Below are 13,833 nucleotides of genomic sequence, written 5' to 3' on the forward strand. Positions count from 1 at the left end.
GTGGATGGAGGGCCCAAGAGCGGCCCTGGCCAACGGCACGTCCCGCAGCCCCTCACCCGCCCCTCACCCCGGCCAGTCTCCTACTCACTCCGAGGGGTCGGTTCAGAGCTCGGCACCGATGCCCACCCTCCCGGCGGGCTCCTGCCCACAACACCCACCCCCGCCCCCCAACACGTACAGAACTCCTCCAGGCTGATCTCCTCCACGGCGTGGATGCCGGTCAGGTGGGCGACGCGGCCCTGGACCCGCGTCCGCTTGTCGCCGGTGGTCTTCTCCACGCGCTCAATCATCTGCTGCTGCCGGTCAACCCAGTAGAGGTGTCTGCCCAGCACGGTCAGGCCCGCCGGCTGCCCGATGTTGGCGTCCTCCAGGGTCAGGCGGTTGGCCCCTGCGAGCGGGACAAGGACCGACCCCCAGAGCTCAGTCCAGACGTGGCTCGGAACAGAGGGCTGCCAGGGACCCTGGGGGGATTCGGTGCTCTGGCCCGGGGCCGGGAGCTCATGCAGCTTCCCTGGAAGCAGCCTTGCTCGGAAGATAAGCGCCTCGGGGCGGCCGTAAGAGCGGTGCCAGAGGCGGAGGGGTCCGACTCCAGGCCCCGCCTGCGCTGGGGACCCTGGGCAGGCCACCCACCCTCTCTGAGATTCCTCTTCTGCCTTAGCAGGTGGGGATCATTCAGGACCTACGTCTGGAACACTCGGGCAGGACCGTCTGTGGTAGACACCAAGCCCCAGCACGAGGCCCACCCGAAACGGAGCCCTGACGAGCGCGGCGGCTGGTACCCCCGTGACGGATGACGAGGGGGGCGGGCGGGCTGTCCCGGGGAAGGTCAGACCTATGGGTTGCTGAGGGACCCAAGCCCCGGGCGGCCCCCGGGCACATACCTGACAGGTCACAGCTCTCGATGCGCTTCAGGTCCGCGTCCACCCAGAAGAGCTTGCCCAGCCTGTTGTCCACCACGAGGGCCACGGGCCGGATGAGGCCCGTGGTGAACAGGACCTCACGCTCGGTGCCGTCCAAGGCCGCTCGCTCGATCTTGGCTGCGCGGTCCTGCATGTTGGTGAAGTACAGGTACCTGCGGGGGCGGGGGGGGGCACGGGTGAAGGACGAGGGTCACGACCCGCCACCTCCGCGGCCAGGATCGAGCACGCAAAGCACCACACAGGCTAGCCCCGGACCCAGCAGGGCCAGCCCCCACGGCTGCGCAGGGCTGAATGGTGTCCCCCAAGAAGTCCTATCTACCCAGAGCTCAGAATGGGACCTTAATTGGAAAATGAATCTTTGTAGATGCCATTAAGAATCAAGGTGAGGACACCTGGTCGACACCTGGAGTACCCCCCAACCCTGGAGCTGGAAGAGGGACAAGGAAGGGTCCCCGCAGAGCCTCCCAAGGGGGACAGCCCAGCTGACTTCAGACTTCTGGCCCCTGGCACGGTGAAAAAACCAGCATCCGTTCCTGAAACCCCCTGCTGAGAGTCACTTGTGGGACAGCCTTGAGGACTAGCATGCACTCTGGCTGAGAAGTCCCTGCCTCTATGGAGGCCAGCCTCAAGGGAGACCCATTAGGTTGCTAGAGAGCCCCCCAAAATAACTAGGCGTGTGCCCCCCAAGCCCTCGTGTGCTGCAGGGGCTGACATCACCACCATCCTCGGATTCCCGGATGGAGACACCGAGGCCTTGAGCTGACGTCCCCTGCCTGGGGTCCCACGGACAGCAAGTGATGGGGTCAGATTTCGACTTTGGGTCTGCTCGACCCACTGGACAGGGTTCACACGGTCGTCCCCAGGCCTGAGCCCCGTCAAGCGGTCCCTCCACAAGTCTGAGCACCACCTGGTGGCAGCCCTGTAGGTACCTGAAGTACCTACCTGCCGCCCACCCACAGACCTTCACGTGCCTAGCTTTATTCCTGAGCTTTATGTCCCGCGGCTTTCAGTGTCGCCCTCCCCCTGGTTATTCCCGTTGGGACCCTCCCAAGTCTGCCTGCCCCTTCATGGAAGGAAGAAGCTCCGTGGAGTTGAGATAGTGAGCTCCCCGTGATGGAACATATGCAAGTGAGTGAACAGGCCTTGGCTGGGACGCTCTGGAAGGGATTTTTGTTTTGGGTTCAGATTTGAGGGGGACGGTGTAAAATTTAGGAACCAAAACTTCTACCCTCCCCAGGTCTCCCCCTGGGATGCAGATGCCCCGCTGGGCACTGCGGTGCCCGCCCGCCCCTCGGCCTCGCACCCCCGCTCGGCGTTGACGACGATGGCCCGCGGCTTGTCGCGGTCCCCACGGAGCACCACACCCATGGCGTCTCCGTTCAGCCGGTGGACGTTGATGGTGTTGGTGGCCTCACACGTCCAGAAGAGCATCCGGCTGTAGACGTCAATGCTGAGGTCGTGGGGCTGCCTGTCCGGGTTCTGGCTCGGGCTCGGGGAGGTCAAAACGAAGGGCTGTAACAAGGAAGAGACGAGCCTTGGCTACGGACATCGCCGGAGGCCAGAGGCCTCGGTGCCTGCGTGCAGACTGCAAAGTGGGACTCCAACCCGGTCTGGGGCCCCCTCTTGTCGGGTCAGCGCGCACCGCACGCCGACTTGAGCGGGAAACTGAGCAAGCAGCAGCTCGCGGCCGGGCTCTCGGCCGGTAGCTCGGGTCTCCAGCCCATCCACCCACAAATTCACAGTGGGCCGTCAGCTCCCAGGCCCTCCGCATCCTGTTCCTGCTCCACAGAAGGGCCGCCTGGTGGCTCCACAATGAGCCCAGACTCACAACTGCCTTCTCGAAACATCTGCTCTCTCTTTGCTTTAGTGTCTTAGACTCGTGCTTTAGGAAGGAGACTTTCCCACCTTGTTATTTTTTTCAAATTTAGGGCACCGGGACGACAGGTGCATAGAACAGAAGTCTACCCCTCGCAGCCCTCTTCCCTAAGGGGAGCCCGGCAGTGTGGCCACCCTGCGTCTCTGCCCCGGGAGGCTCTCTGCGGAGCTCTGCCTGACTCTGCCATCCACGGCATCTCGGGGTCGAGCCCTGGCTTTCGGAGCTACCGGCAGAGAACGCTGTTTCTCGAAATGCTGCGGGAGGAGGGGAGAGCCCAACGTCACCCTTATCTCCCTTACGGCCCGAAGCCTGACTCCTGGGGGATCTGGGCCCCCTGGGTTACCCAGAAAGACCACGTTCGGGTTCTCAGGTGATATGACCTGGGGCCAAGTGGGCTTCCCAGAGCTACCGCCAACGGTTTGGGTGAAAAGTCACTTCCTCTGAGAGGGCATCATTCGCACGATGCTCGGCTAATGGGTCATTGCAAACTTTGTCCATCTCCTGCTAGTCAAAACGAAGTCTCCTGGTGCAAGAAGGGGCCTGCGGCAGAAAGGAAGCCCCTTCCCCACACCCAGCCTCTGGAACCCAGCTAGAAAGGAACACCACCCTCCCCCCCCCAACAGTAGCCCCTGGTCCAAAAACAATGGGCAGCTAGAAGTGTGTGACACATCTGAATGCAAAGCACCACTTTAAAGGACTGTGTCTCCACAGGTACCAACATCCACATCCCCAAGAGCTGGGGGCTCTGGGAGCCAAGCCTCAGCTCCAACTGGCCACATTCCTTTCCTCAAACCCATAGACTCTGGCCAAAGACCAGAGCCCAGAGCACCTGCCAGGCTGGAGTGCAGCACTATTCCGGTCGGCCCCAGGAGGAATCAGGTTCCCCAGGGAGGGTGGATCTTCGAGGCCGGGTGTAAAACCAGCCGTTGGGGCGCGAGTTCTGGGAACAACCAGCTGCGAAATGCGTGGAGCAGCCACACCTCCCCTCTGGCCGATGGGCGGCAACGACCAGCCCGTTAGAAAACCCGAACTCCAGCTTCAGTGTCAGTAACGATACTGACGCAAATGCAGAATTCCTTAATAGAATCCTACAGGACACCACAATCAACACCCCTCCCTCTCGCCAGCCCTGGACAGCAGGGCATGTCCTGGACTATGTCCTAGCCATGCGGCAACGTCCACGGCAGGGCAGTCACGACAGCCCGAAGACCCAGCGTCCGGCGTCTGCACCGTGGGGTAACCTCCGCCTTAAGAGGAAGGACATTCCGACACCTGCTCTGATGCAGATGAACCCTGAGGACATCATGGTGAGTGGAAGAGGCCAGACACAAAGAGATGAGCACTGCGGGATCCCGCCTGCATGACGGGAAAAATCAAACTCACAGAGACAGGAAGTAGAAGGGAGGTTGCCAAGGGCTGGCGGAGGGGGTGGCGGAGCAAGTGTTTAGTGGAGACAGACTTTCAGTTTGGGAAGGTGACAGAGTTCTGGAGACGGTCAGTGGTGACAGTGTCATGACAATGGGAGTATCCTTCTAAAGGCTGAGCTGCATACTTGAAAATGGTTAAAATGGTAAATTTGGGGCATCTGGGTGGCTCTCAGTGCGTTGAGCCTCTGCTTTCGGCTCAGGTCATGATCCCAGGGTCCTGGGATCGAGCCCCGCATCGGGCTCTCTGCTCAGTGGGGAGCCTGCTTCCTCCTCTCTCTCTGCCTGCCTCTCTACCTACTTGTGATCTCTGTCAAATAAATAAATGAAATCTTTAAAAAATAAAATAAAATGGTAAATTTGATGTTATGTATACTTATTAAAGATTTTTTTTAAATTTTACTTGTTTGCCAGAGAAAGAAGAGAGAGCTCGCACACAAGCAGGGGCAGCAGCAGGCAGAGGGGGAAGCAGCCTCCCTGCCGAGCAGAGAGCCTGATGCAGGGCTCGATCCCAGGACCCTGGGATCATGACCTGAGCCGAAGGCAGAGGCTCAACCTACTGCGCCACCCAGGGGCCCCATGTTACATATATCTGGTACACTAAAAATATTTTACTGGAAAAACAGTTCAGTCAAGTAGATGATTTAAAACATCACCCTTGGGGTGTGGGGGGCGCATCTGGGTAACTTGGTCCGTTAAGTGTCTGCCTTCAGCTTGCTCAGGTCATGCTCTCAGGGTCCTGGGATCGAGCCCCGAGCCCCCGTGTCCTGTTGGGCTCACCGCCAGTGGGGAACCTGCTTCTCTCTCTCCCTCTGCGCCTCCCCCTGCTTGTGCTCTCACACACCCTCTCTCTCAAATAAATAAAAACCTTTAAAAATAAATACGTAAATAAAATAAAACATCATCCTTGGGGGCAAAGGGCGCCCCCGACAAGGAATCAGAGCCACCAAAGGGTGAAGCCCAGCAAGACTCCAGGGAGGGAAACAGATGCTTCCCAAATCAAGCAGAAACCCAGAAGGTGTCCCTAAAGGACTTTTCCTTCAAAGTCCCTCACTGCTTTTGTCAGACACCAGGCGAGAACACCTCCTGATGCGACGTTAAGGCAATCTGCACCCAGTACCTTCCTCTGCAGGGAAGCCACGGGCCATCAATTCACACTTCCCATCCTGCAAAGGACTGCTCGTGGCTGTCACCTGCCCGGGACGGATGAAAGGAACACATTCCCACCATTCTGCCAGGCTCCACCAACCGCAGAGATGACACCACGGCTGCCCGGGCTCAGCTGCGACTTTGATCACCAACCAGGGACACAGAACGCAGGGGACAGTTCATCAGCGCCGTGCTGTCCACGGGGCACTCTGTCCAGAGTGAGGCCCAGCCCGGACGCACAGCGCTGGGACCCAGGTCAGGGTGGAGAACAGCCAAGGGACCTTCACAGAGACAGATATCGTCTGGAAGTTTCCACCAGCAGCATTTCTCTGTGTCACCTTGTAACAGCACCCAGACTTCACCGTGAGGACAGGAAGTCCGGCCCTGACCGCGCCGCAGAGACGGGGAGCGCTGGGTCCGGCAGCTCCTGGACGCCGGCAGGATGAGCCGGGCATGTCGGTGAGCGCCACCCCAGCAGAAGGCCAGCGCCGCCAGGCACAGGGAGACCCTGCGTGGACCCCAAAGCCACCGGGGGACTGTCCTTCATGGAACAGGCCCCCGGCTGCTAACATGAGAGCCACCAGTTCCGCTACGAGAAGTACTTTGAAAATGCGTGCGGGCTCTGATCTAGCGATTCACCGGGGCCTGTCTGAGCCTCGCACAGAGTTCGCATTTGCCAAAGCACAATTTCAGCTGTGAGAAAACGCTGGGTGACCTCGAGGACGGCCGCGGCCCCGAGCGAGCCGCATGCACAAGCACACGCACATGCCAGCAGCGCCCTCCACCCACCCCGTGGGCTGTGAGCCACACCTGGGCACGCTGGCGCTTCAACTTCCCGCCCCATCTCGGAGGGGCCACCTCCCGTGGGTCCATGCAAACCCTCCGGCCCCACGTCCCTAGCCAACGTCAGGTGTCTTCAAGACCTTAAGAGGTCATTAGGAGGTGTGCCTTGAATCATTTAACGTAGGCAAAAAGGTGCACCTGTACTTATGAGGTCCTTATCCTCACGTGTCCCTGGCAAGAGTTTCGAGGGCCGTGCACCTCGCCCTTCTCCCACAGCCCTGTGGCTTTGCTGTGTGATTCTGCACAGCGTCGGGAGGTTTGGGAACGCACACATTGCATCACAGCGAAACGGACTCTACGAGTCCTATGAACTAAGAATAAATCCAGAATAACCAATACCAACCACCCTGGCACAAAATCCCTATGGAAAGAAAAAAAAAATCCCATTTCTACATGTAATCATAATCGGAGGGTTTCTCACTGCTCAGGATACACCCTGGATGACATAATTAGAACGCAGATGTTGCTGGCGCAGGCCGTGCTCCCTCGGCACCCCTCTGTTAACCAAAATGGGGTGGCAGCCTGGAATCAGTCCTGGGGAGCTCCTTGCAGAAGTGACCCCCGTGTCCCCCCAAAAGGTACACTTGCCTGGGTCCCGTCGTCCTTGGCTCGCTTGATGTTCTGACGTCCATCCACCCAGTAGATGAACTTGTCCAGGGGGTCATAGTCGATGGCCTTGACATTCCTCAGCCCGTGCAGGGGCAGGATGAGGTCTGGGCTGTGCTGGTCGTCGGGGATCATGCGGCTGATGGCACATTTCTGGCTGAACAGCAAGAAGGTGGTGGGCGCTAGAATGGGGAGGACAGACGAGGGGGCTGCACGTCAGCGTCTGGAGCCGAAGACGGGGCAGGGAGGGACGGCGCTCGGCTCCCTCGTGAGAGGCAGGTTTGCGTGTGCACCTACTAGAAGCCGCAGGGAGAGCACTGGAAGGACATAAAGTGGCTACCGGGGGCGGGGGACAAACTATGGCAAATTCTACTTCCCATGTTATGTGTCTCTGCTGTTGTAGTATTTCCTAAATGCATGAGCTATTTTGAAATGGAGAGCATTTTTAAATTATCAAGACGCAAGAGAGAAGAAGGATAACGATAGTAAATATCAAACGCCCCCCCCATAAGTGTACTTAATGCTTGGATAGCTCTATCATTTGCCTTGTGCCTACATGTGCTCATGGGAACCGCTGAAACTGTACGCAGTGACCTTGACACGGGAAAGGACACTTTAGGGGCATGTCAGAGAGTCAAACAGCCTAAGTGCAGGAATGGCACAGCTGAGAATGTGTAAGAGGCTGACAGTTCAAGCCACTGTCTGAGAATTACAGTCGGGTGATTTGAAACTAAATCATGGCCCCAGGTCTGCCAGCCCCAAGGGCAGAGACTCAAGTCACAGGCATCCCCACCAGTGGGTTACCTGCAGCTTTCTTTGACTCTTCAAGGTGATGGCCCCCAGGGGACAGGGACTATAGGACCAAAGGGAGCACAAAAGTAGGGAGGCCCCAGCTGAGCAGAGGACCTGTTGCCTCATCAAGACGCGAATGCACAGGCCAAGCCCTCAGCTACGACAGCCCACAGGGGGATCTCTGGATATAGCACTCCACTCTAGCACTCCCTCACAGAACTGGGCCTCAGCCTCCAGATACCACGCGGCTTATGCAGTGCACAGCCCACTCAACCATCCATGGACGCCAAGGTACCTCCAGAGAAGAGGCTCCTTTGCGCCTCTACCCCCAGAGCCAGCCTGACCTACCACAGGGTTGGGGTGCGGGGGCACAGCGAGGCACTCACGGCTGCAGTTGCGGCTGCTGGGGTCCAGGGTGTAGTGTGAGGCACAGCCACAGCGGTGGCCGCCGGGGACGGCGAGGCACAGCTGCCCGCATTGCCCGTTGTTGTGCATGCAATCATTGAGGCCATCCTGGCGGGAGGAGTGGAACACCAGGATGTCCATCACGAAGTCCAGGTGGCCCTGGATGAGGGTGCGGTTCCGGCCGCTGGTCTTGTCGGCCCTCTCGATGCTGTGCAGGTTCCAGTCGGTCCAGTAGATGTAATCGCTGTACTGCGTCAGGCCGAAGGGGTGCGGAAGGTCGTCCGCGATCACAACGCGCTCCTGACCTGCGTGGACACACGCCTACGGCATCAGCGACACACGGCCGGGCCTCCACGCAGGGCTGACCGGTTCAAGGCTGCCCGGGAACCTGCATTCCCCTACTTTGGAAAGATGCAGGGGAGATGGCAGCTGGAGGCCACCTACCCTGGGCCCAGGCACATCCCCCGCCACCACGGCGGAAACGCATGTGCCATCACTCCAATGACAGACTACAACGTGCGCAGAGCCACAACTGGGAGACAACCCGGGCGCCCATCACTAGTAGAGCAGACGGGGCACCTGGGGGCTCAGTCGGTGGAGTGTCTGCCTTCAGCTCAGGTCATAATCCTGGAGTCCTGGGATCAAGCCCCGTGTCGGGCTCCCTGCCCAGCAGGAGGTCTGCTTGAGAATCTCCCCCTCCCTCTGCCCCTCCCCAAGCTCGAGCACATGCATTCTCTCACTCTCAAATAAATCAATAAATCTTTTAAAAACTTTTTTAAAAAATTAATTAAATGGGGGGCCCTGCTAGCTTTGTCCTTGGAGCATGCAACTCTTAAAGGTCATGAGTTTGAGTCCCCTACTGGGGGTAGAGATTATTTAAAACCTTAAAAAAAAAAAAAAAGAAAGAAATGAAAATTTTTGAGACTAGGGAAAAAAATGTTGACACAGCAATATTGATTATCATGGGGTAGTGAAAATTATGAATAATTACTTTCTCTCCCTGTATTTCTGTGTTTTCAGAAATGCCCTATGTCAATTATTTTGCCATCAAAAACAAGCCCATTATTATATACAGACGCTCCCGAGTGCTTCCATGAAACACAGGCTCGCGCACACGGCCCTGGGCCCCACGCTCCCGCCGGCCACCCTCGGTGAGACGTGCTTTCACCCAGGTCTCCCCACAGCAGCTGCGTGAGGCGGTGCCGTCCGTGTTGGGGAACCGAGTGCCCGGGAGGGTTAAGGACCGTGGCTGAGGCCGCACTGTCAGAGGGAGGCCCCCGGTGTGTAAATGTCTGCGGCATTAAACGGAGAGCGTGCTAGGGCAGAGTGACAGCCAGGCCCACGGCACGTGGCCACCTGCGTGCAGCAGGGCCGTGGAAGTTTCTGGCACTGATTCCCCCCAGTGCGTCTTCCCTCTGGGGCCATCGGTGAGCATCGTTACTTCCCGCAACCACCGCCGTTCAGGGATGGCTTCCTCCTCTGGCATCGGCCTCTCATAAATCACTGCAGGGGGCTGGCGTGGCTCACTCAGACACATTCCAACCTCGCCAGCAGACTCGGAAACCCGGACAGGCAGCGTGCAGGGCGGGTACGGCCTGCCCCAAGCAGAAGCCAGGACATGGGAGTTCCAGCCTGGCTCTGCTCACACAGTACCCGGGATAAGCCATCCACCCATGCCTCTGTTTTCTTACCCGTAAAATGGGTACAACCTCGCCCATCACAGGGGGCAGTGGCGATCAGAAAATCAAATTCTCTCCATCGCATGGGGCCGCCTTATCACTTGGGTACGTAAGAGAGCTAATACAGCTGCTCCCTCCGCGGTACAGCCTAGATTTGCATGTCCTGCCCCCAATGGTGGGGTACCTGGAATGAGGTATTTTTTTTTTTCACCTGATCCCAGGATGTGGGGTCCATGAATGGCCTCTCGTATGTGACCTATGAGTGAATCCGAGAGTAACGGCCTGCACAGAGTAGGTGCCCCGGGTCAGATGGCAACAGAATCTGGGCAGCATTCTGCGACCTCAGGGAAATCCTGGCACCTCCCTGGGCCTCAGTTTCCCCATCAGTGAAAACCTACACCATGTTAGAGTCCCGGCACAAAGCTTCGCTGGGTCCTGGTTCTTAGTAGGTGTGCAGGAAACGGCTGTCCCCAGGGCCTCTGCAGACATGCCTACAGCAATGGCACCAGGAAGGAAAGGGACAAGCCCCAGAAGAAGACAAAGCTGGAGGAGCAGCCGGGGCTGGGTCCACATATCCGGTGGGGCTTAGCGGCTCACAGGCCAGAAGGAACAGTGCGGTGGGGGTGGAGAGGGAGTCGGCATCCCCCGCCCAGGGATGCCCCCGCCCAGCAGGACCCCACCTGGCCCTCACCCAGCATGTCGGACGACTCGATCATGTTGGTGTCTAGGTCGGTCCAGTAGAGACGCTGGTCAGCGTAGTCGATGGTGAGGTCGTTGGCCCGACCCACCTTGTCCACCAGCGTCATGCAGTTGGTCCCGTCCATGAAGGCCCGCACAATCCTGGGTTTCCCCCCCCACTCAGTCCAGTAGATGTAGCTGGAAGACACAGGGAGGCCAGGGCGGACTCAGGCGCGTCCACCCTCACGGCAAGGCAGGGGGACACGATCACCACCGTCCCCTTGGCGTGGCCCTCTCCATCCTGAAGAAAGCCACATCGGGAACATCCCTCCAGGAAGCGGGAGAAGGGCAACCCCCTGGGAGCCGCTTACGACCCCACCATCCCCCCAGGTGCCGTCACCGGGCTGCCTCCTGCCTCCTGAACTCCCACAGCGCTCACCTGCAGGGTAAGGGCGAACACATCCGTTTACAGACCCAGACTGGGGGCACAGACGGGGTGACCTTGTACTAGAACTCCTGGGAGACACTCTTGTCAGAGACGAACGCTAATTAAGCTGGACAGGACACCAGGGTGACCGGGGAAGCCAGGATGAATGTGGGTGGGTCAGGACACACTGTCCCCTTACTCAAAAGGGACAGAGGACGAATCGGAGCCCAGCAGGCACTACGGGGCCAGGATCCAAACACGGCTTTTCCTGCCTCCAAAGGGTCCACCTCCCTCCTTCTTCAGCAGCTCTACAGAAGGAGCCCCCGTTCCAGACCGTGTGCATTTTACTCGCCCTTCGGCTACAACTGGGCCCTTCTCTCTGCTCGGCCATCCTGCAGTCTCTCCTTCCCTAACCGCGTGCAACAGGCGGCGCTTGGGGTATGGCGTGCACAGCTCTGATGCACTGGGGGGCGAGCCCGGGTCTGCAGCACAGAAGACTGTGGCGCACAGGGAGGCTCAACCTTGGGCCCCGCGGCCCCTGTGCCCAGGGCCTCCAGGCTCCTGCCAGGTCAAAAAGAGCAGGTGCCTGGTGAGGCAGGTGGGACCCTGCCTGGGGGGTCCAGCAAGGAGCCCCTTCTGAGCTCGCCAGGGTCCAGGGCCCTCAGAGCCAGCAACACCCTCTACCCCAGCTCAGCTCTACCCTCCCTGCTTCCAGGACGCTCAGTGAGTCGCTCAGCTTCTCTGCGGCGCCGTTTCCCACTCTGGAAATTCAGGGACAGAGACACTTGCCCCTTGGAGGCCCTCCACCCACCCAGATGCTGCACTAAGACAAACATCCCCCCTTCCTCCCTGCTGCTCCGGGCCTCAGTCTCCCCTCTTTGAAATAAACTAGAGACCTCCACGGGTCCCGCTGGCCCCAGCCGCCTCAAAGCCGGCCGCGGTTGGGACTGCCGTCACGCGAGGGCCTGCTGGGCAGCCACCCGCCCCCCGGGCCACGGTCATCACGCGCAGGCTGATGTACGGAAGTGGCGGGGCGAGGGGGACATCCATGGAGGGCAAAAATGGCTCTTACCCTTTGGTGGGGTCCAGGGCCAGTGACCTCGGGTTGTCCAGGTCCCTCCACACGAGGACCTGCCGGAACTGTCCGTCCAACCGGGCCACTTCGATCCTGTTGGTCCCAGTGTCCGCCCAGTAGAGGTTCTTGCCCACCCAGTCGACGGCCATGCCTTCCGGGTAGTCGAGGCCGAACTCGATCACGTGCTCCACGGAGCTCCCGTTCATGAACGCTCGGCTGATGGTCTGCAGCAGGGGAGGAGGCAAGGGCCGCGGGTTAGGAGCCGGCCTTCCCCCAGACCTCGGACCACGAGATGGACCCCCGGCCACCCAGAGCAGCTACTGACCGCGTCGCGCACCCGATCGCCAACGTGCAAGGGCTTTTCAATAAACGCTTGAAATGTAGCAAAATACAACGTTTTTAGGGGAAAAAAAGATTTGATAGTATTTAAATTTCATGAAGTTTTGTCCCAGGAAACTAATAAAAAATGCAAAAGATGAGGAGTCATGGAAACCACAGAGAGGCTGGAAGCTAACACAACGTTTAAAGGAAGAAAACTGGTTACGTAAAATAGGGAGTGTCTGTGGAGACTACATCCTTCACCTAAAGAGTGCCTAGCAGCGTATCAGTTACATCGTACATATTTTTTTTTAAGATTTTATTTGACACACAGAGAGAGAGAGACAGCGAGAGAGGGAACACAAGCAGGGGGAAAGGGAGAGGGAGAAGCAGGCTCCCCGCCGAGCAGGGAGTCCGATGCGGGGCTTGATCACAGGACACGGGGATCATGACCTGAGCCCAAGGCAGACATTCAACGAAAGAGCCACCCAGGCGGCCTGAGCTCCTAAACTGTTAAGTGAAAGACACCGGGACACAGAACCCTCTAGCGCTCCTGACGGGGACCGTGAGCAGCACTGACATCGGGAGCTCCCTGGAAACGTCAGCTGTGGGGAGAGGAGGGATTTTTTTTATTTTTATTTTTATTTTATTTTTACTTTCTTTTCTATCCTTTTCTCTCTCCTGCCCTCTTTCTTCAGTGAGCTCCCATGACTTTCAGAATCAGAAAAATCTCAAAGAGATGTGCAACAGGGGCACCTGGGTGGCTCCGTGGTTTAGCCCCTGCCTTCAGCTCGGGTCATGATCTCAGGGTCCTGGGATCGAGCCCCACGTCGGGCTCTCTGCTCAGTAAGGAGCCGGCTTCCTTCCCTCTCTGCCTGCCTCTCTGCCTACTTGTGATCTCTGTCTGTCAAATAAATAAATAAAGTCTTTAAAAAAAAAAAAAAAAAGAGAGATGTGTAACACCATTGGGAGAATAAGATCACGGAGTTCGGCTGTCCGGGACAGAACAGGACCTGGCACACTTCTCCATAAAAGGGCACACAGTAAATATGCAGGCTCTGAGGGCCATACAGCTCTGGGGCCACTATACAAGTGCAGGCACGGACAAGCCATAGACAAATGGGCATCACTGTGTTCCAATAAAACTTTATTTACACAACCAGGGGGTCAGCCCGCGAGCTGGTTTGCAGAATCCTGCTTTACAAGAAGAAAGGGCCCTTCTGTGTATCCCCGTGTATTCGCGCCGTGCATAGGGACAGCATTTGCTAAGCAGGTGGGCACAGCTGAGGGAGCGAAGCCAAAGACGATGTCAACTTACAACAAAATGACTCACAGATCCGCAATCGCTCCAGAAAAGCCCATCTGTGTCTAGGGGATCTGCTCGTGATAATCATTCGTGTTCATTTATTAAAGCAGTTTGCTCAGACTTTATGGTCGTAGATCACGTTACCATAAATATTACAGCTTTTTTTTTTCAAGTAGGCTCCACGCCCAGCACGGAGCCCAACACGGGGCTTGAACTCACGACCCCGAGATCAAGACCTGGGCTGAGATCGAGAGTCGGACAGCTGACCGACTGAGCCACAGGCGCCCCTAAATATCACAGCTCTTCCGAAAAGACCACGAAAGCCTTCAAGACGG

At 58.0% G+C, this 13,833-nt stretch overlaps 1 protein-coding gene across 1 annotated transcript in view; it reads right to left on the reverse strand.

Moving 5' to 3' along the window:
• Positions 1 to 13,833, reverse strand: part of LRP5 (LDL receptor related protein 5) — a 70,273-nt gene that overhangs the window by 16,750 nt on the left and 39,690 nt on the right. The window contains exons 9-15 of the mRNA XM_044260361.1: positions 11,872 to 12,098; positions 10,386 to 10,570; positions 7,997 to 8,320; positions 6,801 to 7,000; positions 2,224 to 2,432; positions 882 to 1,072; positions 179 to 388 (exon numbers count right to left, since the gene is read on the reverse strand). Of these exons, the coding sequence (XP_044116296.1) occupies positions 179 to 388; positions 882 to 1,072; positions 2,224 to 2,432; positions 6,801 to 7,000; positions 7,997 to 8,320; positions 10,386 to 10,570; positions 11,872 to 12,098 (1,546 nt within the window). The remainder of the gene's footprint in view (positions 1 to 178; positions 389 to 881; positions 1,073 to 2,223; positions 2,433 to 6,800; positions 7,001 to 7,996; positions 8,321 to 10,385; positions 10,571 to 11,871; positions 12,099 to 13,833) is intronic.

The sequence above is a fragment of the Neovison vison genome, chromosome 7 (assembly GCF_020171115.1).
Source record: "Neovison vison isolate M4711 chromosome 7, ASM_NN_V1, whole genome shotgun sequence".
Classification (NCBI taxonomy): domain Eukaryota; kingdom Metazoa; phylum Chordata; class Mammalia; order Carnivora; family Mustelidae; genus Neogale; species Neogale vison.